Here is a 24,683-nt window from a genome sequence, read left to right on the forward strand (position 1 = left end):
GGATTGGACTAGATGATCTTTCGAGGTCCCTTCCAATCTCTAACATACTGTGATACTGTGATGTTTGAAAAGAAAGGAATTAAGTGACACATGGTACAGCCCATTCTGATTCACACTAGGCTAGATAATCACCACAGACTGTTGTGTTGAGTTTGAAGAGAACACTTTCATTTCTTAGAATAAATGTTACCTAAAACTATGGAACCGATTGATGCTAATATCACATCAAGCTCTTCCTGTTGCAGAATGACTCTAAGAGCAGGACCATAGAGCCCTGGAGGACTGTGTGAGCAAGGCAGGGGGTGGCCCCCACAGGTAACCGGAGACTGGACATGGGAGGAGAATGTGGAGGAAGCTGTGTGGGGCTAACCAATACTGTTGTGCCAAGAAGGAGTGGCTGAATACCACTCCTATATATATGTGAACTGCGTCACAAATAAAGTAGAAGTTTGCTTATCACCCATATTGGGTTGGCCTGTCTGCTTCTCCTCGCCGCTTACATCTTCCCTATTTACAGGAGATAGAAGAAAATTCTTTTGTGTACCCTTCCCACTAGCCTTCTCTTATTGCCTCTGCAGTAGCTCACATCAACAACCTGCCAGATTCCATTAAAAACATATTCAGAAAATTATTCGTTCTCCCATCCTCCTGAATTTAAATACAAATTTGCTCAAGTTGTCTCCTGTTCAAACAGAAAGCCAGGTTTAAAGAAAATATATACAGCCTGTAGCTAAATAATCCTGGGTAAGGGAAAGGGACAGTAAAAACTGCCATCTTCGTAAGACAGCATTTTTAATAGATGGTTCCAAACTCTGTATCAAATTTAATACAAGGCACTTACTGGGTAGGTTATAGCAAAGACATAGCACTGCAGCCCTCAGAGAAAAGTACTAGACAAAAACAGATGGTTTGTAAAACAAGAATTCAGAGTCCACCAACCATGTATTTGCAGAGTGTAACTCTTAAGGAGGAATCAAGTTCTACCAGTGTTACAAGAGAAACACAATAGTCAGGACCACTGCATGATCTGACAAGAGCTCCTGAAAACAGAGTCTGACCCCAGGACCTTCACGCCAGAACTGAGAGGGGTCAAGCTAAGTTAAAGCTCTCTGAAACACTCATCAGAAAAGCACAAAACATAATTTATATATATTCAGTTTATATATATATATATATAAACTGAATAGGAGCAGAGAGGTGTGAAACTCAGTGTGATCTGTTTAGAAAGAGATGAAGCCTGATGTGATCTAGAATCAAGGACATCATAATTTATTTATTCTAGAATCTGGCATTACACAGCAGTTATCTCAGTGTAATCAGCCAAGAATTTAAGCTTACAGCATGCAATGAAGAAGGAAGCAGAAATGCCAGAAGCGTAACATCAACACATGAAAATACCACCACTTGCTTCAAGCTATGGTGCCAAAGGGAAGCACAAGGCAAGCATTGACTACAGTATGACAGGTCATCACACCAAGACCTACACCTCTTCCTGCATAAACCTGCTCTGACCTGGACCTCTCAAAGCCTAGCATAAGTGAAAGCAAGCACAAATTGTGAGCAACGTATTTTAGAAATTAACACATAATCATATCACAGAAAGGTCAGGAGCCCAAACTGACTACACTGAATAATCAAGTATCACTTTTACCAGTACAGCCAGCTGCTATTTTTGTGGTGCTGTTCAGTTACTTTTATTTCATAAGAAGAATTTCTCTCAGTTTACATATACAGCAAGTAGCCAATGCAGCAGCACTTCACTCAGGGTGTTCTCTCAAGAGTGATGTATTTTCACTAATGTATTTCACTAAGTACAGGCTTACAATGATGAGAATTACCATGAGTAAAGTTCTATAAAGTATCTTCTCTGCATGCAACATTTCTCTGCACTGAATGTTTTTAAACAACCAATTTTTATAAAACATTCGGTTTTATTAGATTTAAAAAAAAAAAATACAAAAAACCCAACAACAAAACCCAAGCATCCCATTCAGAGCCTTCAACCAACAGATTCATCTGGAAGTCATCTGGAAAATGAAAACACATTCAAACAATATGCATGTATTAACACATATGCACATTGTAACATTACTACCTATGGGTTTCTTTTAGCATTTAGTGAGAAATACTAGTCACACCTGGCCTACATAAGGTACAAAGATATTTAACCTACCTCATCAAAGCTGCTATCTTCTTTCTTCAAGGCTTTAAAATAAAAGGAAAAAAAAGAAATAGTTATCTGTACTGCATTTCAATGTGCATGAAGTAACTAGCACCATAAAAAAAAAAACAGAGCAGTATTTTTTCTGTTATAATAGGAAAGAACAGGCTGGCATGAATAACAATTTTAAACTCAAAATCTGAATCTGTAAATTGAATGTAGGACTGCACAGTGTGTTTCCAAGAAAGTGAATTTACATATTTATGAAAAATATTATCCTCTCAGGTTAAAGAAATAAGAGATTGCAAGGGTTTTTTATTATTATTTTAATTCCTACTGAGCATGAATCCACTTTATGGAGAGCCTGACTGAACTACAAAAAGGAAAAGTATAATAAACACCCAACCATGTATTCAGCTTGTCAAGTACTAAACTTTTATGAAATAGTATGCATTGTAGCGTGCTTTTTTCTTTTTATTTTTTCTCTTCCCATTTTTTCTTTTCTACAATATGACTTACACAAGAGATTTTTTTTTTACTTTTTTACACTGTTAACTAGCAATTAGTCAACAAACAAGAAAGAGAAAAACAGTGCAGAAATCATGTGAAGTAGGAAAGCAAGAAAATAAAGATATGAGCAATTCTGAAGCAAAGATTAAGCTGATGAATATGGTTCCTTTAGTACACTGGGTATCTTTATTGAAACGTAAAGCAAATTAGTTTATCCAAATCTCCACTGAAGTGTGTCAGACTGGTTTCTTTTCTCTGTACACCACAGCCAGACCATGACCTGAAAGTGCTCTTCGTTTACTTCTCATGAAGAGCTAAAATAAGACAAACCATTGCATTGATGATTGCACTGTTTCTTTTGAGTTTAAACCATGAAGGTTTGCAATTTGAAGGAGGTCATCTGAATGACCATACGGCTCATGCAGTGCTTCCCCAGAAGGCTCCCTCTTCATCACTTAAGCAGTGTAATGTTTCTTAAAACACATTTATTTCTGCAGGACATAAATACTTAAGCACCTAGCACAGCTGCGCATTGAGACTCTAGTAGTTTATTTTCTCTCTCAGATGCTTCTTCTGCCTTCAAAAAGTGCTGCACCTCCACAACCTCTGCCACAGGCAGCAAAGAACAAATCCTGGCTCTCCATATGCACAGAAGCAGGGCTGGTTCAGCCTTCCTTTGCTTTCAAATTCCCATTTCTTTGGAACACAAAACATGTCTTCCCTCAAATTTTTAAGCATTACTGTTTCATAAATCCTCATTTAGATTTCCTGCTCAGTAACACAACAACAAACCCTGGGATTTTGCTGAGGAGATCTGAGGCACACATTGTACGTTTTCATCATGCACTGCATTTTGATGGATTTGAAGGCTAGGCAAAACATTTTCAAACTGCCAATCCCAAGGACCCAGAATTATGAGCCTGGACATTAAAAAAAAAAAAAAATGAAGTTAAATGAAATGAAATAGAATGGAAATGAAATTAAATGAGAAAGACGGAAAGACAACCTGTGGAACCCTTTTTAAGAACACACATTTAATCGTTACCTTTCAGTTTACAGCGACATACATGCTATAAATTGGTATATGACACACCATGGGCATGCTGACAAGCTTTTCTCCCTTACCAAATCACAAGATTTTCACATGACTGAAACATTCCAGGAACAGCCAAACAACAGATAACTAAACAAAATTTACAGTGTAACAGAACAAGAAACAGGTATCTGTGAGCTATTGTGTATTTTTGCCTTGTCATTACTGTAAGTCCTACCTTTGACTAAAAAAGGGGGGGGGGGGGGGGGGGGGGGGGGGGTAAGAATCTCCAAAAATAACAATACAAGAGTTCTGGACACTTATTTAATCAGATTCTGTTTAATAATAACTTCACTCTGAACTAATTCACTACATAGCATCCTCTAAAGAAATCATCTAAGCAGCATATTTTATACAACAAATTGTATTATAAACATCTTTTTCTCATCTAAGCAATCCTTTTTTTCTTAAACAGTAAAAAAAAAACACAAAAAAAAAGCTTTGCTGAACTTTAAAAAAAAATAAACTGTTTACAAATGAGCTTCTCATTATCTCAGGTATGCAAGCTATGTGAGTCTACATTAGAGGAGATGAGTGGAGATAACCTTTGTATTAGTGAGGAGCTAGTAACAAAGACCAGGGATGCTCAGAAGGGCCACAGACTGATTTCAGAGCACTGTGAGTAATCTCAGCAATGTTTTCTCTCTTTCTTTCTTTCTTTTTTTCCTTCCTTCTTTTCTTCATTCCTACCTTGGTGCTAGTTTTTGATTAGAGAATGCATAAGAAAGCAGAAGTTATATGGTGACATGAGCTGAAGAGATCTCGAATATGATTTTGGTACTTTATGAACGTCAACAGATGCATAGCCAAGAACATCTTACATAACTAAAAGAGGATGATAATTTTATAAAATTACTTATTATTAATTTTAATTACATAATTATCAAAGTGTAACACTAAGAACCAAACCTAATAAAGGTTTAAATACTCAAATAAAAAGTGTGTCAACCGAATCTCTAAAACTTGGTTAACATACTTGCTGATGTGTTCATTTAAATGGACAACACACCATGTAAGCATGGAAATCAGAATTTTTAAACTAATTTGGATGTTTGTATAAAACTAGATAGGCTGCCAGAAACCTATCAATAAAAAGGATTCTGTACATTTTTCAGATTCTTAGTAATAAAAGTTCTTTATGATAAGCTAAATTTTAAAAGAGACACTCTTTGAAACACCAGAAACCTTCTGCAAGGGGAAAGGGTGCCTTAGCTGCGAAGATTCTTCTAGAACCATGAGCACATAACTTCTGCAGTAAAAAGCAACCCTGTCTATTATATAAACTTCAGTTTAACACCATAGGCCATATGCATTTCCTCCAACACACCACGGTGCCATATCATCCTTTACCAGAACTGCAAATAGCACAAAGCAAATGCCCAGGACAAAGGGTTAGGGATGGACAGTTTCACATGTCACATCTTTCACCTTAGCAAAATAAATATTTCCAGTAGTAGGTACTCCAACAGCTATGGACAGATCACAGTTTTGCAGGATGAGCCAGGTCTTCATCACCCTCTGACAGTTGTTGGAAAGCATCAGTTCACAGTTAAAAAAATGGGTCAAGTCTAACTTGAGGCTGCTGTTAGCACCCTATGGCCCTCTCCTGTGCCCAAGAGATAACTAGCTGGTTTTATCTAAACATGCTGGGGAAATAGGTGCAAACATTACCTAACATACTGTAGCACACTGTAAAATAAATAAAACACCTTATAAATTCATTGCTGATACAGCCTCTCAAATAGAGAGGATTGCTTTGCAGAGAGAAGGTGGCCTCAAAGGTAGTTTATTGAGTGTCAGCCTGCAAACCCTAGCAAAAACAACACCACTGCCGATGACAGTCAGGATTCATTTCCACCATTCTTACCCAAGAGGCTAACATAAATGTTGGTATCAAAATAAAGGAGTCTTGCAGTATTAGAAGAATTGTATTTGGCAGCTGGAATACTGCTAAGATGAGGGGAGGCCTAGTAATGCCTGAACATTTCAAGAAGGACCATCAGATATTCCCTACTGAAGGTTTGACTAGCTAATTACTCGATTTGAACACCATGTTGCTCTTGTACCATTTATATGATTATGCTCGTAATGCTGCATTGTGTGCTTAAACTTACGAAACACATGAATCACAGCAAAAAGGGAAAAGTTAAAATATCATCATTGTTATTTATAAATCACAACTCAGCAGATAACTGACAAAATTCCGGGTAAGATACATATTAAATTAGTAATTTGCTGATCTCACTAAAGAACCTGCTCTTCTAAAATGAGCTTTAAAGCCAGAATGACAAACACCCAGAAACACTTTTACTAATGAGGTTTCAGTTTCCTCTCCTTCATTTCAGTATGAGTTAAATACAGCATGTGTTTTAACGGAGGATTTCCTGGTATGCAAGTTAAAAGTTTCTTGCTTTGCTTGGCCTTATCTGTGGCTCAGGTATCAGGGAGTGCACGATGTTCAAACCTCACACTGATTAATTAGAGGGTTTTTTGCTCGAAGTGCAATTACCAGAATGATGGTACAAATATTAGACTACCTAAAATGAACAGTCCTACTGGTAGCAGCTGAGTTTTAATCACAAAACCACAACCACAAACAAACAAACAAACCAGGCACCCGACCATACTCCTACACTTCTGTGCACATGCACAAAGAACTGGAGGAGCTGGAAGACCTAACAATCTATGTGCCTAAAATGAGGCCAAAGCTCCCAAGGAAATTAAACGGTTGTTTAATATATGAAAAATGACAAAAAGAGATGATTATCCAACAGAGCCAACTAAAATGTGCAGCAATTACCAGCCAGAGGGGCCTTGATCCCTAACAGGCACTAAGGGGGCTGTCATGGTTGCAACAAAGCAGCATCCTCACTCAAAATATTTTCTTTGTTAATGACTTCCACCACTAGTAAAACCTTTGCACAGGCTTGTGTGTCTCTGTGTCTACACACACACACATAGACATGTGACACACCAAACACATGACTGCTTTTTCTTTCTTCCTAATCAAACAAAGTTAAACGCATTTTACAAGTTCAAGACTGATGACAGGTGAAAACTATTCTCATATGGGGACAGCGAGCTTCATAACCATGACTGACACTCACTTCACAATTGAAACTTGGCATTTACCCTTGAAACTCCCAGGTTTACACATAGGAAGGAACTTTTCCCAGGCTTTTCAAATCTTGAAGTAGGACAGTAAAGGATACCTGATTTCCAACGTTATCCTACACTTAAATTTGCAGTCCTTGAAAGCTAAAGGTCATACACCGAATGCACACAACACATAAAAAATTGTAATGCCCACTACTTTAAGGCACCTCTTGGTAGGGCTGTGGAGGGAGGACGAAATACCACACAGCCCATGGCTGCAGCACGAGCATTTCACATCCTCGCACTGGGACAAAGCAGCTCGGAAAGCTGACCCGCATCTGCCAGCAGCACCGACTGTAAGGAAAAACGTCCCAGTGGGATGACGGATGGGCGAGGGCTGTGGAATGGCCCTCACGGAGGGCTGCTGGTCCCGCTCCCGACGTTCCAGCACTGCTGCCAGCCCTCTGGTACCTCACACCTCCTCTGAGGCACCTTCTCCCCTGCTTAGCAGCGTGTTGGTGCTGTCAGTGGGACTTCAGGCTTTAAACAGTGAATTAGGCGGCACAGTGTGCCAGAGACAAGAGACACACCAGTCCGAGCAGACCAGAACTCTTTGCCATTGTTCTCAGCAGCAAATTCAACTTCAGAATAAACTGGTGTCAAAACCAAATGCAACGCGGCGATACCGGGACACAACCCGCCCGGCAGCAGCGTGCCGGTATCACTCCCTCCCGTGCTGTGTATCTACCAGTGGAACAACGACCGACTCCGCAGCTGATGACAGACAGACCGACCTCTTTTGTCTGGCCGCCCAAAGCGCTGGGCCGCCGTTATCTGCTCAGCATCTCATGCCCCAACTTAACACAACGCGCAGGCAGAACAAAAAATAAATTACTAGACCTGCAAAGAAACGCAAATAACCGCTGCTTTTTGCCAGGGTTTCTCCTTGGCACTGGAGGCACGCGAGCCAACTCTCATTTCCAGTTTGTTTTCTCTAGCCTATTTTGGGCTAACTTCATCGCAGCCGGTACAGCGCTGCCTGGCCTGCACAAGCACTGCCTGGAAAAAGCTCTTCTTTCCCCAAGATTTCATCCCAGTAAATGCTTTTTCGGGGGCGGAACGGGTGTATCCAGCCTTGCAGCGCTCAGTCCACCGCCCCGCCGCTGGCGGGACACCCCTCCCCGGGCGCTCGGCAGCGCCGCCGGGGTCCCAAGAGCGAGTCCGGGTCCCGGTCCCGGTGCGGGACTCACCTATTCGGCCGAAGCTCTCCGATAAAGTTCTCCGCAACTTTTTCATCCTGCTGATCTTCTCGGCGGACTGCGAGTCGATCATGTCACACATGGGGGGGGCGAACCCCCTGCTCGCCAGCCGCCACCCCGCTCCCCTGGCTCCGGGGGAGACACCCCTCGCACCGGGGCCGGGGCTCCCCCCTTCACGCGGGGAGCCGCCGGGAGCAGCGGGAGAGCCCTGGTCCCGCCCGGGGAAGGAGCCCTACGCCGCGGAGGAGGCTTCGGCTGCGGCGGCTGCTGCTGCTGCTGCTGCTGCTCTGCTCCCCGCCACCACCGCCCCGCTCATAGCCCCGTCCCGCCCGCCTTGCCCCAGACTGCCCGGCGGAGCCCGACCAGGCGGGGAGGTTAAGGGGTGGGGGGCGGGGGTGAAAGCAGCGCCGAAGACAGACGAGTGAAAGGAAAGTCCGGCGAGAGGCTGCGGGTACCGGCGGAGGGAGGAAAGGGAGGAGGGTGCGCTAGAGAAAGGAGGAGGAGGAGCCTGGGAGGGCCGGGGAGCCCCGCGCAGTGGCGGGCGTGGGAGGCGGCCGGCCCAGCCCGCGCTGGCGGGCGGCGGACCGGGCCCTGCGGGCCCCGGGGACCCAGCCGCGGTCTTCTCGCCCTTCCCCGAGCGGCTCCCGCAGTGAGGCGGACATCACAAGAAGCAACAGCGAGGAGAGGCGGGGGCGCTGGGGCCGGGCCGGAGGCCGCGGGCTGTCTCCGGGCGCGTCCCGAGCTTGTGGCGGTACTCGCCAGGAGCCGTTACGACGGGACAGCAGGGAACGGCCCTTGCGGTTCCATGAGCACACCGTGTTCACGCAGAGGGACGGTTCCCCACGCTATTGCGTCGCGGTCTCATAGGGATGCGCTTCGTTATCCCCCGAGCCGGCAGAAGTCACAGTGTCCGGCGGCGTAGGGCCCCCTGCTCTCCCTTGGACCACGGCTTGTGAAGGCCAGTGCAAGCTGTGTGGGTTTGGTGATGGAAGAAGGCGTCTCCCGGCGCAGTTCCTGGGTGGGTGTTGGGTGGGATTGAACCCCGGTAGCTGTGGTGAGGCTGGTGGGCAAAGGGCACCTTGCCGTAGGTACGCACCCAGCCCTTCAATTTGGAACCCGGGCTCCGCTCCACTTACATCTCAAAGCACAGCCAGATAATATGCCTTCGAGTGCATTAGCCTGCAAGTTAATGAGTGTTGGGAGCTTTTGATCTTGTTAACTCAATTGAAGCAACATTATTGAAAAATAAATCAGTTTAACCCATCAAGATGGATGGCCGTGTCTAGTCTGAAAGTAGGTACTTTTTGAGAGCAATCTATGTTAGGTAGCGCATTTTAAAGCCCATCTTTGTGTGGTTCAAATTGTATTTCAATGCATGCTATCTAGTTAAAATGAACTTGGGTTTTAATGAGGCTACCTAACGCAATTTACTGGGATTAGGCGGTGTCCAAGCTAAGAGTTGTTAACTCAATTTTAGAAGCACGTTTGTCTGGACAAGTGTTGAGGTAAACTGGGTTCAAGCCATCTGCGACTCTAAACTCCGAGTTTGAACCTTTCTGCTACAATGCAGGAGGGGTGGCAAGTGTGTAGCATCTCAAGGTGGAAATCTATTATCTACTATAATCTACTGTATCATGGACTCAGAATGGTTTCAGTTGGAAAGGTCCTTATGCATGTTTCTTATAACATTCAAGGTAATGGGGAATGGTACAATAAATGCTGGTAAAATGTCTTATGCACAACCCCTGAATCTACAGACAGTGTGATAAAAAAGGCTTTCAGAAGCATGAATCACATTGACCCTGTTAGCATCTTTGAAATAGGAGCTAAAATGGCATTTTTCATGTTGGCTATGTCGTACCATGGAAGGAAATTGAGATAGGGTGGGAAGTGAAACGTTGCAGAGAGCAATGCAGGGGAAAAGAGGAAAAATAAAAATTACAAAGAAACAGACAAGGGGCTGGAAGGAGAAAGGGAGGAAGGACACAACCGCTTAAGGATATTTTATTCAGTCACTGCAAAAAAATGACATTTAAGTCCTTAATAATAATTGATAGTTTGATCTTTGTTTAGAATCTGACATTACTATTGGTGAGCAATCTTGTTCTCAGTGGAGAGGGAAATGCCACCATCATAAGTAAAATATTCTGGTCCAGCAGCTGAAAATGAGTTCAGCATTTGGGCCCTTTGCACTTTCTGTGCATGCCATTCATGACAGGCTGCCTGGCTGAGACTTGTACCAACACAGCTATAATTCATTCTGCAGCTTGCTTTCAGCAATTAGGGATATCATTTCTGAGCGCTTCTGAGGAACCTGTAATTAACCATGCTTAACTGATAAGATGTTGTTTTACCTAGTGAATTAGTCTAGATGCTAGCACCTAGTGCATTTGGAACAATATTCCCATTTTCCCCCTATTTCTAGACACACTATGGCTTTATCACTTGTGGAGGTCAAGCCTCTGCCAGGCTACCAGAGTGGGTTCAGTTTTCGTTGGCAGAAGGACAGGCAACCTAGCATTTCTGACAAGCATCTGGCTTTGTAGCTGCTTGGGACTGATCTACAACCATATGTCAGGGTCTTTTAAATCAGTGAAAACTTTGCCTAAATTCATCATCACTGTGGTGCCAGTGAGAGAAACCCCGGCCTCATCATCTGAAAACTGTACAACATCCGTGTAACAAAGATGTTACACAGACTTCCCTTAAGAGGAAGTATGAGCTTGAAGCTGTGCACAGATCCTCAAACCGCACACTGCAGTTTTGTTATTCTGCCCTCGGTGGTCTTTACTTGACATAAATATTTATGTTAAAGTCCTTTTTGTTCTCTTCCCCACCCAAACCTCTTCTGTTTCCAAGGGCACTAGTGTTGAAAATTCATTGAATTCAGGAATGTGGAATCACTTTTGTAGCTTTGATTAAGCTCATAAGCTAGTGGTTCTTATTTTTCTTCTCTGTTTCCATCACCCATCTCAGGAAACTAGTAAAGCAGAAACACACAATTAGCAAACCACAGAGATAGCAGCTATTCTGATGCTGACATTTGACTTCCTTGTAGGGGCAGGTTTTCAGTTCTGTTTTTATATTTTAGTCTTGTAATTTGTGGTATTAAAAAGGAAAAAAAGGAAACCATGAAAAACATGCTCAATGAGATTGCTTTTTGCTGCCTTCTTCCACAAGCCTCTACCAAAAAGCATGTTTGCATTTAATGGGGCATCTGGATTATAAAAAGCCAGCCACTTTATTTACAGCATCCTTTCTGACATCAACTCCCTAAAGGTACACCCTAAATAAAAACCTCCTTGCTGTTACTTCATGACCCCAGTATCTCCTTGCCTTGCTTTGGTGCAAATTCACTACAAATCCTGACTTCTGCTGCTGCCACTGAGTCATGCTGAATCACTCTGCAAATATAAGTGTTATCAAGTGCAGGAAAAATATTTGGCAAGGTATCACTTGCAAGTTGGACAACAAGGAAACATTTGCCTCCATGCCAATGAGCCTCATCATTTAGATGCTACTTACTGAGGTGTGGGTTGGCTTTGTTATTTCTCAAGAAGAGGAGACAGCAGAGCTGGCAGTTTGTTCACTATTGTGTAAAAGAGCATTACTGTTTGAGGCTATAAGCAGTGCGGTCATGGGCCTGGAGCACAGGGTGTGCCAGCAGCCTCTTTGCTGCAGAGGGAGCAACCACGGTTGCCCTATTCATTACTTGCAGGGTAAGATGAGACGACAAAAAATAAATCCATGATGTGTGGTGCAGATGGTGGCTCGGGGTGTGATGGAGAGCTGTGCACTCTCCAGGTCTCAGGGCACTTGCTGTTGATTTTACAGAGTGATTTTATATGGTCTGAGCTCTCGCTAACCCCAGTGTTTGTTCCCCCCCCACTTCAATATTTCTCCGTAGGGGCTCTTGAGAGGCAGCACACTTAAGTTACATTCCTGGGCCAAGAGTCTGAATTTCAGAAACCTTAGGAGCACATAAACAAGCAGTGTGTGTTTGTGGAAGAGGTAGCTAATGCTGTTGATTTGGAGTGTTACGTGGGCAGAGTAAGTGGCTTGCCCAAGGAGAGCAGTAAGGCTCTCTGCAGGGACGAAACAAGTTGCATAGCTTCTCCAGGGAGAACAGAGTCTTGCCAGGCCTTCTGCTGCCATTATAAAGTAGATCTTCCTAAATCTCGCTGGCTGGAGAGGTTCTCTGTTAGGCCAGTCTGCTCACCTTGAAAAGATGCAGCATACTCTCTGCTGCAGCATCTGGGACCCGAGTGCTGGGAGCTGTATTGCTTGTTAACACAGCAATCCTTTTGTGACCCTCCAGTGATGAAGATGGATGTAAAGCCACATAACACTCCCCCTCCTCTCACTACCCCCACAATATCACTTTCATTTGTCCTCTACTAATATTCAATCCAAGATGACTGTTACCCAAAGAGAAAGACAGGCTCTGCTAACAAACGGTGCCGTATCCTTAGGGACATGACCTTTAAGCTCTACTAGCAAAACGCATTAGTGATAAAAATTAAACTTTGGCAATAACAGAATAGCACCTGTGTAATCTACCTCCACATCATAACTTGATCCCCCAAAAAGCTCTCGGAGCTGACGTATCATGTATTGCCTTATTGGTCACTGTTATTAAATCCCAGGTTTTATGAAATGTGGAGATTTCCCCTGTTGACATTCTGTGCATCCCTGCTGATGAATGGGGGGCAAACAGGCTCAGATGTTGCTTCTCCAGCCTAGCAGCCGTGCCATACCCTGCCCCATGGGGTAGGAAGGGATAAGTTAGGTCTCACACACATGGTTCCAAAGATGTGACAGGAAGAGCTTGGTTTTCCTGGTGCCCTATGGCCAGCTGCTGGGTAGAGGTGACCTGATGAACAACACGTGGTTGTACATCTCTAGTACCCTCTCGTGGTCACTTTATTTCATGTACTAACATGTGGGGGCACTTGTTTGCTGTTTTGTTCTTTATACTATCACATCAGGGATGAAATGGCTACAGGTGGAACATGGCATCTTTAACTTTGATGCTTGTAGTTCCTGTCTCTGTTAGGCAGCTTCCTTGTGGCAAATGCAAATACACTTTAATTTCTAGGAAAGTACAAGCTCTTTCTGGTTTGGCCATGATACAGAGTTGTGGGTTAACCCTGCTAGATAGCGGAGTACTGCACAGCTGCTGGTTCACATCCCCCACCCTGAGAACAGAAGAGAAAAGTAAGAGCAAACAGAAGAAAACTCATGGGTTGATAATTTTATAAGCAAAGGAGAAGCAGAAGAAACAAAGAAAACAATAAGTGATACAGAGGCAATCGCTCACCACCTCCCACAGTAAAGTGGTGCCCAACCTGTTCCTGAGCAAAAGACAGCTTTCCTCAAGTCCATTCCTCTCTGTTGTACTTCTGTGCATGCTGTTACATGGCATGGAATTTCTCTTCAGACAGTCTGCGTCATCTGTCTGGTTGTGTCCACTCCCAATCTCTTGTGCACTCCCAGTCTATTCTGTGGTTGGACAGAGTGAGAAGCGGAGGTGTCCTTGATGCTGTGCAAACACTCGCCAGCAATAGCTGAAACATTCGGGTGTTATCAGCGTTGTTTTGGTCACAAATCTAAAACACAGCACTGTATGAGCTGCCATGAACAGAATTTAACTCCATCCCAGCCAGACCTAGTACATACATATGGAGGGAAAACACACTGAAGATACAGAGCAGAGAGAAAAAAATCATCAAGAAAATGTATCACAAATCTACACACTTCTAACCAGCACAGTAAGGTAAATATTGATTATAAACCTAGAGCTTTTACAATATATCCTGCTGTATAAAATGTGTAATCTCAGAGATTCCTCTGGGCAAGTATACATATGTTAGATTTGCAGGAATTTATAAGCTGAGACGTTTTCCAGTTTAAGATCACCTGGCTACCTAGCAACATAGCATCAATGCTGAATGTTGTTCCTGTGAAGTAAGTGGGAAAACCTTTTAACAAGCTCATTTTCTTGTGCCATCTTGATAAAAGTCCAGTAAGAGGGAAAATGGGATTTAAAATGTAATGGCCTCAACGACTGTGGTATCAGATCCCAATATTTTGAAGTCACTGAAATGTTCAACAAATACTCTTATCATGAAAATGATGTAAAATGAAACAGCAAGAGGGCAGAGGTTGATCCATTTAGATGCACTCAAAAGTATGTGTGAATCATGTCGTTTTATCATAAATATTGAATGGAGGTTGTTTATTGCAACATCACAACTTTTCTTTGCAGTAAAATCCTTGGCTGCCATCAGAACTGTAGCACTATTTGTACCGCCCCAAGCTCTGTGTCTGTATGCATACAAAGCCCAACTGACTCCGGCTTGGAAAATACAACTAGCATACACAGGCATGGGGAATTTCTCATGGGCAAGGGTCCTCTAGTAGGTAACCATGATTTTGAATACACAATGGCACACAACCCCAGTTGATTCTGGGTGTGAATATTTAAGCGCTATGTGTAAAATTATAAACCCATATGCTGATATCCTGTAGAAACAAGCTTGAAATGTTAACCCTACTTTATTTCTAAGATCTCTCCAAGTTTTTCTTGGTTTGATTTTGGATTTTTTTCCCCATTTTTTATCTAGTTTAATCATTTGCAATGACTATCACTTATACCAGACATTAGAGTAGCACATTAGAGAAGCAGCATATTGGATGGACTCCCTTTATTCAGCTGTTGTTTTTCCTTTTTTTGGACTGCTGGAATCTGTAGGACAGAGCATAATGGCAATGTTAGCTCCCCATGGAGAGAGAAACTCTCCCTCAAAAAACAATACAAAAAAAATTGTGAGGGTTATACATGAAAGGCTGCTTTGTCAAAATGCAGGGCTGCCCTCTTAACATGAAAATCTAGATCAGCTGCAGTATATATTCAAGTGTTGCTTGTTCTTTCCACTCAGCTCTGTCCCAAAATCAGCACCCAAGCCAGTTAAAAACAGTTCAGGCCACATGCCACTCTCTGCTGGGGGAGGGTGCCAGAAACTGTATCTTAACAGTTTTATTTATTTCCTATCACTGTGGTAACAAAGCAGTGCACAAAATAAAATACCAGTACCACAAAATCTCAACTGAGTATTCTCCTACCAGCTTGTAATACATTCAGTCTTTATGGAGTCAGCATGTATCAGTGCTCCAGATCTCTAATCCAGGCCTTTCTTACAACGCAGTAGCAGTATAGGCTCTGGTTCCTGTTTAGGGGCCTTATATAGTGATAAGGAGGTTTGTAGAAGTGCTATCTGTGTAGGTAATGCAGATATAGTCTCTGTTGCAAAAGTGTTGCAGTCAAAATTTACAATGGAGGACTGCACAGTAGATACAGTAGTTGGAGAACGGTAGTACCCATCATCTGCAAAATGAGTCAGAAGCACAAGGCACAGCAAATTGGCTGCTATGGAGTATATTTCGCAGGAAGGATGAGGTTTTGAGGAAGATGAAAGAGAGGCTTTGTGCTTATTAAAAGCCCTGCTTCCAGGAGTTCAGGAGAAGGTATAAAGACATTCTAAGGAAAATTCCACTGAAGAGGAGCTCGTGAGGCTAATTAGAGGCAGGGGTTGGTGCCACAGCAGAACTTAAGAAGTGCATAGATTTATGCAATTAGGAATTTTAAAAGGAAAGAAAAGGTGGGGGTGTTTAATGCAGCAGAAGATGGAGAGGTAGCAGAAAGAAGCAAAGCAGGTAAGAAATACTCAGGATGATCAGCTGAAAAGATCACCTATAAAGCAGGTTTTGGAAGCAGGATAAAGAACCTTTGTCAAAAGTGAAAGCTAGGAGCTTGTGGCAGCCAACCTGTGAAATGAAGAGGGGTTTAGCTGCATGGAGAAAGAGGAAAATCCACACTGGACAAGAAGGAGGTGCCAGATTTAAGGAGCCTGGACCTTTCTGGAAATAAGATGTGACAATTCCCTCAGTATTTTTTTTTAACAATGCATGGTGTAAATGCTGAAAGGTGAGAGCTCCTGCAAAATTAGGAGGAGAGAGGTCCAGGTTGCTGTATTAAATTTGTGATGCACTCCAGGCATACCAGCTAATTACAGAACTTGCGAAAGTCCTGTCAGGACAGTGCTGTGGAAACTCGAGGTAGCTGATCTATAAGCCAGGTGACAACACAAGATATTTTAATGAAGTGTCTTTCACAAACAAACAAACAAGCAACTAGTCACAGCAGAGACCACCTGCGTTAGATTTAATGGCACCTTAGTTTGTTTCACTCCAGGTAGCCTGTGCTATCTGGCTTCCATTTCATCCACTGCCTGAGTGCTGGGTGACCAGTGCTGCATAGCAACTGTCTCCACTGGGACCCCAGTGGCTCTTGGAAGAACCTCTTAAAACATACAGCTCTCCATAGGTGATGATAGGATTGTGAACAAATACTGTGGAGATGTGCTGCGTGGAGGGAGTGGGGTGGGACTGCGCTCTAAGGGCTGAGCAGTCTGTTCAAAACAGGCATCTGTGAGGTACCACAGCTGGAGGCAAGGAGGCAAGACAGAGAGGGGTGGGTGACAAGATGATATGAAGAGGAACACAGAGGACTGGGACAATTAGGCTGGACCCACAAAAGGAGTTAACAGAGAAGCAGGTTGAAATCTCAGCAGAACGAAGTCAGTCTGGCACAGAGAGGAAGACTTACGAGACTGTAAAGCTGCTAGCCAGAATTGCACAGTGGCTTCAGAATTTAATGGTACTAAGAAGTCCTAGTACCTTGCTGGCCTATCAAATTCATTATTGTTGTCGGTCTATATGTAAACATGGATTAGTACATGTCTTCTTGCATCAGTAACGAGTTGATCCCAAGACATATGCAATATTGCAACTTCCTGACAAAGTTTGTAAATTTTGAAAATTTATCTTACTGAGAATTTAAAGATCAAATTTAAAACCCGCAGATTTCAAGTCTAGTATACATTCAAGTCAAACTGAAGATTGAAATTAAGCACCTAAATTCTTTATCTAACTGATGAGACATGAGTAGGCAACTCAGGACTAATTCCCATTTTTATTTCTGATTTATGTAAGAAGAATTCAGCAGTCACAAGGTACTGTAGTAGGACTTCATTGATTTGTATAGCATTTTCCAGAATTCATATTTTACATTTCTCCTTTATAAGGAGATGCCTACAAAATGTGTTAAAATGACAAGACTTTCAGTGTAATTCACTTCAATAGCGTAAGAGTTTAGAAAGCAACTAATCCCTCATTACTTGCTAAAGTATTTGGACTATTTCTGAAATTCCTCTTGCAGTTGGGGTCATCCAGAATGGATGTATCTGTAACAGTTATAAAATGCGATACACACTATAAATAAGTGCATACAGCCAGCGGAAAGGATCCCTGAGGGGCAATTCACGAGACAAATTCCCTGCAAGGTGATTTTTCCTGAAGAAAGCTTCGCTTGACAGAGACCCTGCTAAGAAAAATGTCTTTCAGAAAAAAACTTCATGGGTTATACAGTCCTAAGGAAAGACCCTGATAATTCCAGCTTCCTGAGTTCACAAAACAAGGTTTTCGTAATTGCATGTCAGGCTCCAAGCATCCCAAAGGAGGTGACACTAAGCCCTCATTCCTCCACCCCAATTAAACGAAACAAAATCTCTATTGCCTTAGACCCACCTTTTCACCTAGTTCCTCCAGGTCATCAATAGCTACTTTGCCATAGAAGAATCTGATATTGTATGGAAATTTAACCTTAGTTTATCGTGAGAACAAGAAGGGGAAACATGGAAAGCCAATAAATCAGAATAACCCATGTCCTCACAAAAAGCTCTTCCATACTAGAGCAACAGCAGAGAAAAAAAAGCAACTATCAAGCAGAAGAGAAGGCAGTACAAATTATGGATATTCTTCAGATTAAAACAGATTAGAAGGCGAAGGACAGAGTTCTTCAAGGAATAGGAAGATACCCGCAGCTGCAAAGTCAGCTACATCAGAGTGAAGAAAAGAACTCCTCAGCAATGATACATACCTCTCGGGTGACTTCGCACTATTTGTTTACTGCATGATGCAGATACTCCTGTTTCTGCGTCTCTCCAGACTGTCAATCCTTTTGGATTCTCAAACCATCACTACAAGCCAGATCCTTCTCCAGTGGAATGCAAGGCACACAGACCTCCTGCTGCCCTCAGAGGGTTCATCTGATTCTGCAGCTCCAGCTATTGTATGGGGATGGACATTTTCCTCATTTTCACCCAGTTCAGCTTTGGGTGGTGGTGTCTAAATATGCTTTTTTCAAATTGTCCTAGAATTTTTAATTATCCTAGAAACAGGATAATTCCACAGCATCACTCTGTTTTTTCACCTTTTACACTGAGGATTAGAGGTTAGCCTTGGAGGGTGATAGCCAGTGACCTAGCAGGGCTTTCTGTGGTGCAGTGTTGTCCAAAGATGATCTATCTTTGCATAGATAGATCAGAGAATTGAGCTGTTGTGATTCATGGTCTGTGTTTGATGTCAACAAGAACATTGGTCCCAGTAATGATAAACAGCTCAGGCTGCATGTAGCCTTCTGCCCAGCTGAGCAGCTTTCACGTGAAGTAAATGAGCACAGTTTTCTATCATAAATCTTCCAAGAATAGCTTGGAGAGAATACTTGTTTTACTGTGTTTGAAATGAATTGAAAAGATACCCAGTACTTTGTTTCTTGCTGCAAGTCCCAATTCCCAAGTTATGCTCCTTGATGTTTCAAGTATGTTCTCTCATTGAGTGTACTTTTGTCTCTTAATTTTCCTGAAATGATGTATCTGTATTTTAGAATAAGAGTTTGTCAGGTGATGCAACTAGGAGACAAAATCTTTTTATATCTATTTGGTGTACTGAAAAGAATGTCAGGGAGGAAATTTGTAATAAAAGGCACAGGTTTATGGCTCCTTTTTCTGCTTCACATCCTAACCTAATTACATACTCCTTCAAATGACAGTTCCCTTGTGATTAAAACACCGTAGAACAATTCCATCATATTCAGGATCCAAATCTATCATCGGACTGTCTGATCACCAGCTTTGGCAGTGTCTGGTCTGGGGGCATGAAATACCTTCTCTGACTGAAATATTCATGTATAATTGCAGAGTTTATATATTCATATTTTCCAAAGTTAGAAAAATATTTTCTTTTGAACGAAAAATCTTTCCTTGTGAATTAAAATCAAGCCATCGTGTGTGTGTTTTTGTCACACACACACACACACCCCCAAGTGATTAATTTTCAGCCAGCTGAAGGCTCTGCACTAATGCACCACATGGCCTTCCACTCTGCTGCTGCTGACACAGGGGAGAGGAAGACCCCGCCAAAGCGTGCTTGTTACTAATAGGCATGTTAATAAACTTTAAGTAGTTCAAGGCAAAACAATATAGAAAGTGTCAAAAAGGAGAAAACTGCCTCAAGGTTAACACATGCTAAAACTTACCTTGAAGTATAGGCAAGCAAAAGGAGTTTAAAGGTTTCATTTATTTCCCTTCCCCCTCCAAATAGTTTCTGAACATTTTATTCTCTGAGGGAGAGAGTCTAGTGTTTAAATTGCCAAATCCAGCAATATGTGTCTGAAAACATTACTGAATTTGTGTATTCTTCCAAATGAAAGCAAAGAGATTTCTATCTTCTTCTGTCTAAATCTGATTTATAGCACACTTTGGTAAAGGCTTTAGAAGTATTTTAAATGTGAAAATAAGTGAGAAACTAAATTCTTGTAATTCTTTGTGTTCTTTTTAATTCCAGGCTGAGAACTAGACTGATAACATACTCTATAGATAACATTTTTAATTTATTCATTATATTCTGATAATGTTTCATATAAGTAATTACATTAATAAACCGTGCATGGTCCTTTGAAGTTCATTTTAAAAAGTATCATGTTATCTGCATGTAATAAACCTCATGTATCTATCCTCCCTCTTCTACTATCATGTCTAGTGACTACTATTAAAAGCTTCTTTAAATATTCCTTTGTGCTCAGTTTAATAGGGATTTTTTCAATATCATTACACATTCTAATTGGGCGATTAGGGGTTTCATGCCATTTACAGAAACACAGGGTAGCCGGAACTACTGCAAATTCTGTAAAAAGGAATGAGCTAAAAGGACAGTAACATTTTTACACACACAGATTGATGAAATGCTGAGTTAAGAATTGGTGCAGAGTGCTAAAGCCCCCGAACAAAGTGCAGCTGGTCAAAAAACAACCCCCTGAAAAAGGAATTCTCCAGGTCTCTCTAGGAGAAGGTGTTTATACCATCCTCTACTCTTATTTCAGTTTTGAGAGCCAAAAACCTCTTGCACTGGAGGAGTTTCTGCATCCAACCATTTTCTGCCAATTTTGGAATATCATCAACCTGGGCATCTTTGGCTGTCATATTCTACGTTTGACAAGGGGACTAGCTCAGCAGCAGGATAGCCCTGGATACTCTCCTTTCACAGTTTTGTGGCCCCATGTTTGAACCTTAAACACCCTCTTAATATGACAGAGATGCCCATACATACGCATGATAAGCTGTAGGGGACAAATAACGTATTTTAGAATCATAGAATGGTTTGGGTTGGAAAGGACCTTAAAATCATCTAGTTCCAACCCCCTGCCATGGGCAGGGACACCTCACACTAAACCATGCCACCCAAGGCTTCGTCCAACCTGGCCTTGAACACCACCAGGGATGGAGCATTCACAACTTCCCTGGGCAATCTATTCCAGTGCCTCACCACCCTAACAGGAAAAAATTTCCTCCTTATGTCTAATCTAAACTTCCCCTGTTTAAGTTTTAAGCCATTACCCCTTGTCCTGTCACTACAGTCTCTAATGAAGAGTCCCTCCCCAGCATCCCTATAGGCCCCCTTCAGATACTGGAAGGCTGCTATGAGGTCTCCATGCAGCCTTCTCTTCCCCAGGCTGAACAGCCCCAACTTTCTCAGCCTATCTTCATACAGGAGGTGCTCCAGTACCATGATCATCCTTGTGGCCCTCCTCTGGACTTGTTCCAACAGTTCCACGTTCTTTTTATGTTGAAGACACCAGAACTGTTTTGGTAACATCAAGCACATTACAGCCTGATGAAGCTTCTATGAAGAAATATGCATCAGGCCATGTAGGCATGGCTCAGTCTTAAAAAGGGTTTCTGAGACATTCAGCTGTGAAACACCACGGAAAAGAAGAAGAGATGGAAGACCACAGCTTACAGAAATTAGTGGTATACGTATAAACAGAGAATAAATTCTTGAACATACATGTTAGAAAATTCGAACTCAGCACAACTGAAAGAATTACTTAGGTCTTAGAAAGTGAAAGATGTGAAAATGTCACAGTACATTATGACAGGATATTTCTCCAGGTGTGAATCAGACTTTCAGAATAAATGGGAGGTGCAATAGGAGGTTCCTGCAGAAGCAGGAAGGACTTCAGTCTCTTAAGCAAGAAAGCAAATATGTAGATAGAGTAAGTGACAAACAGGGAAAGATGATGCAGTTACAGCAGATTATGCTCTTCTGTGTTTGCAGAATGCTCCCTGATCTTAGGCACTGACTTCTGCTCTCGGAATAGCTTCTTACCAGTTAGCATTATTCTGACATGCAAAGGCCAAGATTAGCTTTGGTTGTCTGCACAATGGAAGGGATCATCTGTAACTGTTAAGACAAACGGCTTCAGATAACAAGAATGGGAAGCAGCCTTGAAAATACGAGAAATGGAGGCACGAGTGAGCCTTCTTCTCACCAGCTTGACCAGAAATGCAGCCGTGACAAATGGTGCTACGCAGACGCCTATGAACTTCCACTTGCTTTATAACGGCAATGAAAGCCGCACAACTGTACCAGCAACCCACATCCCAAAAATGAGCTCAGGCTCATTTTTGAGCCTTTGTCCTCCTGGCTCTGGCCATGTGCTGTTCAAATAAAGCATCAAAGCACTCCACTAGTCTGTTGCAACAGTGTCAGCTCTGCCACAAAATATGCTTTTTAGAATGAGATACCCAGTGCTTCTAAAGAAAATTAAGTCAGTGGCAAAAGGAAGGAACAAAGGCTTTGTAGGAACAAAATGCAAACTCTGGAGTCCCCTCCTCTTGGACTGTGTCTGATCCACGATTTCATTAAAGATATCATAGTCCACAAAGTCCTTTCAGTAGCTTTTTCACTAAAGACAACTAGCTGCCAAGGAGTTTGCGCAATTCATTTTGAACCTTCTGATATTGTCTGTCTCCATAGCCCCACAGTAGTTAGCTCCAAGAGGACTTTGTTTTAAACCAATCTCCTACTAGCTTCACTGTACCCTAGTTCTGGTAATGTGGAATTACAATTCTGTGCTCGTCTTACCCACTGGCTTGATTTTTGTAAACTTCACTTATCTCTTTCCCCAGTATCTTTCCATCAAGTCTGGAGATCTCCAGCCCTTCAGGCTCTCCTCATAAAGCAAAAACTTTTGCGTAGCAACAAACTGACAACCCATTATCCCCTTCCTGACGTTCAGTATTCTGTAAGGAGTTTTTTGGCCACCCTATGATTTCAGGGAATTGTCAGCAATGACTCTCAGATCTTTCTCCTGAGCTGCAAGTGCCAGTTCCAAGTTCGGCATCACATAACCATGGCATTTTTCCTCTGCTGCATGTCGTGGTTTAAACTTAGTCAGGTAACTCGTTCACTCCCCCCCTTCTTTCCCTCCCCCTAGCCCAAGCCCCACACTTGATAAACACTAACACAGCAAATACCGGCTCTAAGTAAGGTACTACATTCTGAAACTGAGATCAAGAGGAACAACTTCCTCTCGCCTTCACATTTATCTACACAATTGTAGACAACTTGAGACAATTGAGGCTCATGCCCAGCTACTCTGTTTCGTGAGGTCTTGCCACAGACTTCTTCCCAACTGGGCCACCATCACTATCAGCAGACTTGGAGATCTCACTGCATACCCCCTTCCCTAGAGTACTACCATGCTGACTAAGATGTCCTAGCACTGATTCCTGGAACTCACAAGGCTCATATTTTCCATTCTGAAAAATTATTTGCTCTCTACCCTTTAACAAGCTTTCAAATTTGGTTCTTCAGTAACCACTGGTGTGCGGTATTGCTAAAGACGCTTTGAAAATTCAGCTGTATTATACTCAGTAGATTTTATCTGTGTGCTCACTGGCACCTTCCTAAAACCCAGGAGATCAGGGAGGCAAGATTTCCCTTTGCAGATGCCATTCAGACTCTTTTCCATACTAATCTCATTTGTTCAGTGCTTAACTGATCTGAATTCACTCTGTAGTGATCTAGATTAGTGGAACTTCAAGAGCACACAGGAAGAAGATTGCAGCATTAAAGAACACTTTGGTACTTCTGTAATGCAAGAGGCAAAATTGTCACCTTGGAGATTACCACCTTGAAAAGTTGCAAACCCTGTTTTGCCAGGGCCAAGGACTTAAGAGGTCATCTGGTTATTAGAAGCACCAAGTTCATATAAAGGAAAAAGAAGTTGTGAAAAGTAATGGAAGCTTGAAGGACTCTCCCCTTGAGGGCAAGAGTGGTATGTGCGTGTGATTCCTGAACTGATGCACGGGAAATAAGTAACTAGGGCTGGTCAGAGAACACCAAGTGCCTGACTCTATTTCAAGCCAGATGACAAGCATGGGTAGAAGAAAGGTTGCCCTTGAGATGCAGGCTGGAGATGCAATCAGCTCAGAACTGTGACAGAAACAGTACCATGAAAATCCACCCCAAGTTGGGGTAATTAAACATTTCCTAATCCTTTTTGCTGTGATGCTACCTTGCACAGATTGGACTGAAGGTCAAAGTTAAAAATACAGGAAAAAACCAGCACATCTCTGGACTGACTGCAAATAACTTTATCTTCATCCTGCATCTTACTTCATCATGTTAATACACAAACAGATTCAAGCTTACATGGTTCTCAAAGTGACTTTGCTTACTCTATTACCCATTTATCTGCCATGCAAGCACTTGACTCAAAGTGACAGCTCAGAAACTCTGCCCTCTATTACTTTTTCTTGTTTAGAAGCAATTGCTATATCAGCAAGAGAAAAGTAGCTCCATTTGATTAATAATATATACTGATGGTTGAGACATTCAGTCAAAAGACTGATAAACTTGTTCAGCTGCTGAAACGCACTGGCAGTTTTCTCTTTGTCTAGACTTACCTTTTGCCCTTCCTGCTTTGTGGAAGCTCATGTAAGACACTACTAGTTTCACTGTGAACTGGGCAAGACAGGTCAGGGAAGTTCATGATTTTCCGTTTTCCTATAAGCAGTAAGCCTGGTTACTGATAAAGTGAGTGAATCACCGTAGGAAAGTTTGATTTAGCAATATAGAGCAGCTGTGTATTTTAACTTCTATTTAAGAAGTCAGGAGGTAACAAAAAACAAAACCAAATCTCGAAAATGTGCAAAAGAAAACACTTTTTTTTTTTTGGACCACTGTTTTCCCACTCTCTATTCCCTTCACAACTTCTCCCATAGTAAAATAGCATCAGAAAAGAGAGCAGAGATTGTTGGGGTTTTTGATAACTTAAGTGTGTTGTTGATGATAAATGCACTTGAACTCACTCATAACC

At 42.3% G+C, this 24,683-nt stretch overlaps 1 protein-coding gene across 2 annotated transcripts in view; it reads right to left on the minus strand.

Moving 5' to 3' along the window:
- Positions 1-8,372, minus strand: part of CDK14 (cyclin dependent kinase 14) — a 318,587-nt gene extending 310,215 nt beyond the window's left edge. The window contains exons 1-2 of one of the 2 annotated variants that reach the window (XM_057432444.1): positions 8,111-8,372; positions 2,174-2,205 (exon numbers count right to left, since the gene is read on the minus strand). In XM_057432444.1, the coding sequence (XP_057288427.1) occupies positions 2,174-2,205; positions 8,111-8,201 (123 nt within the window). In that variant the 5' untranslated portion in view covers positions 8,202-8,372. The remainder of the gene's footprint in view (positions 1-2,173; positions 2,206-8,110) is intronic. The other variant, XM_057432447.1, reaches the window with a different exon arrangement.
- Between the last annotated feature and the right edge of the window lie 16,311 nt (positions 8,373-24,683).

The sequence above is a fragment of the Pezoporus wallicus genome, unplaced genomic scaffold, assembly GCF_028554395.1.
Source record: "Pezoporus wallicus isolate ANWC-B61680 ecotype Strahan unplaced genomic scaffold, APGP_CSIRO_Pwel_v1 scaffold_2584, whole genome shotgun sequence".
NCBI classification, from domain to species: domain Eukaryota; kingdom Metazoa; phylum Chordata; class Aves; order Psittaciformes; family Psittacidae; genus Pezoporus; species Pezoporus wallicus.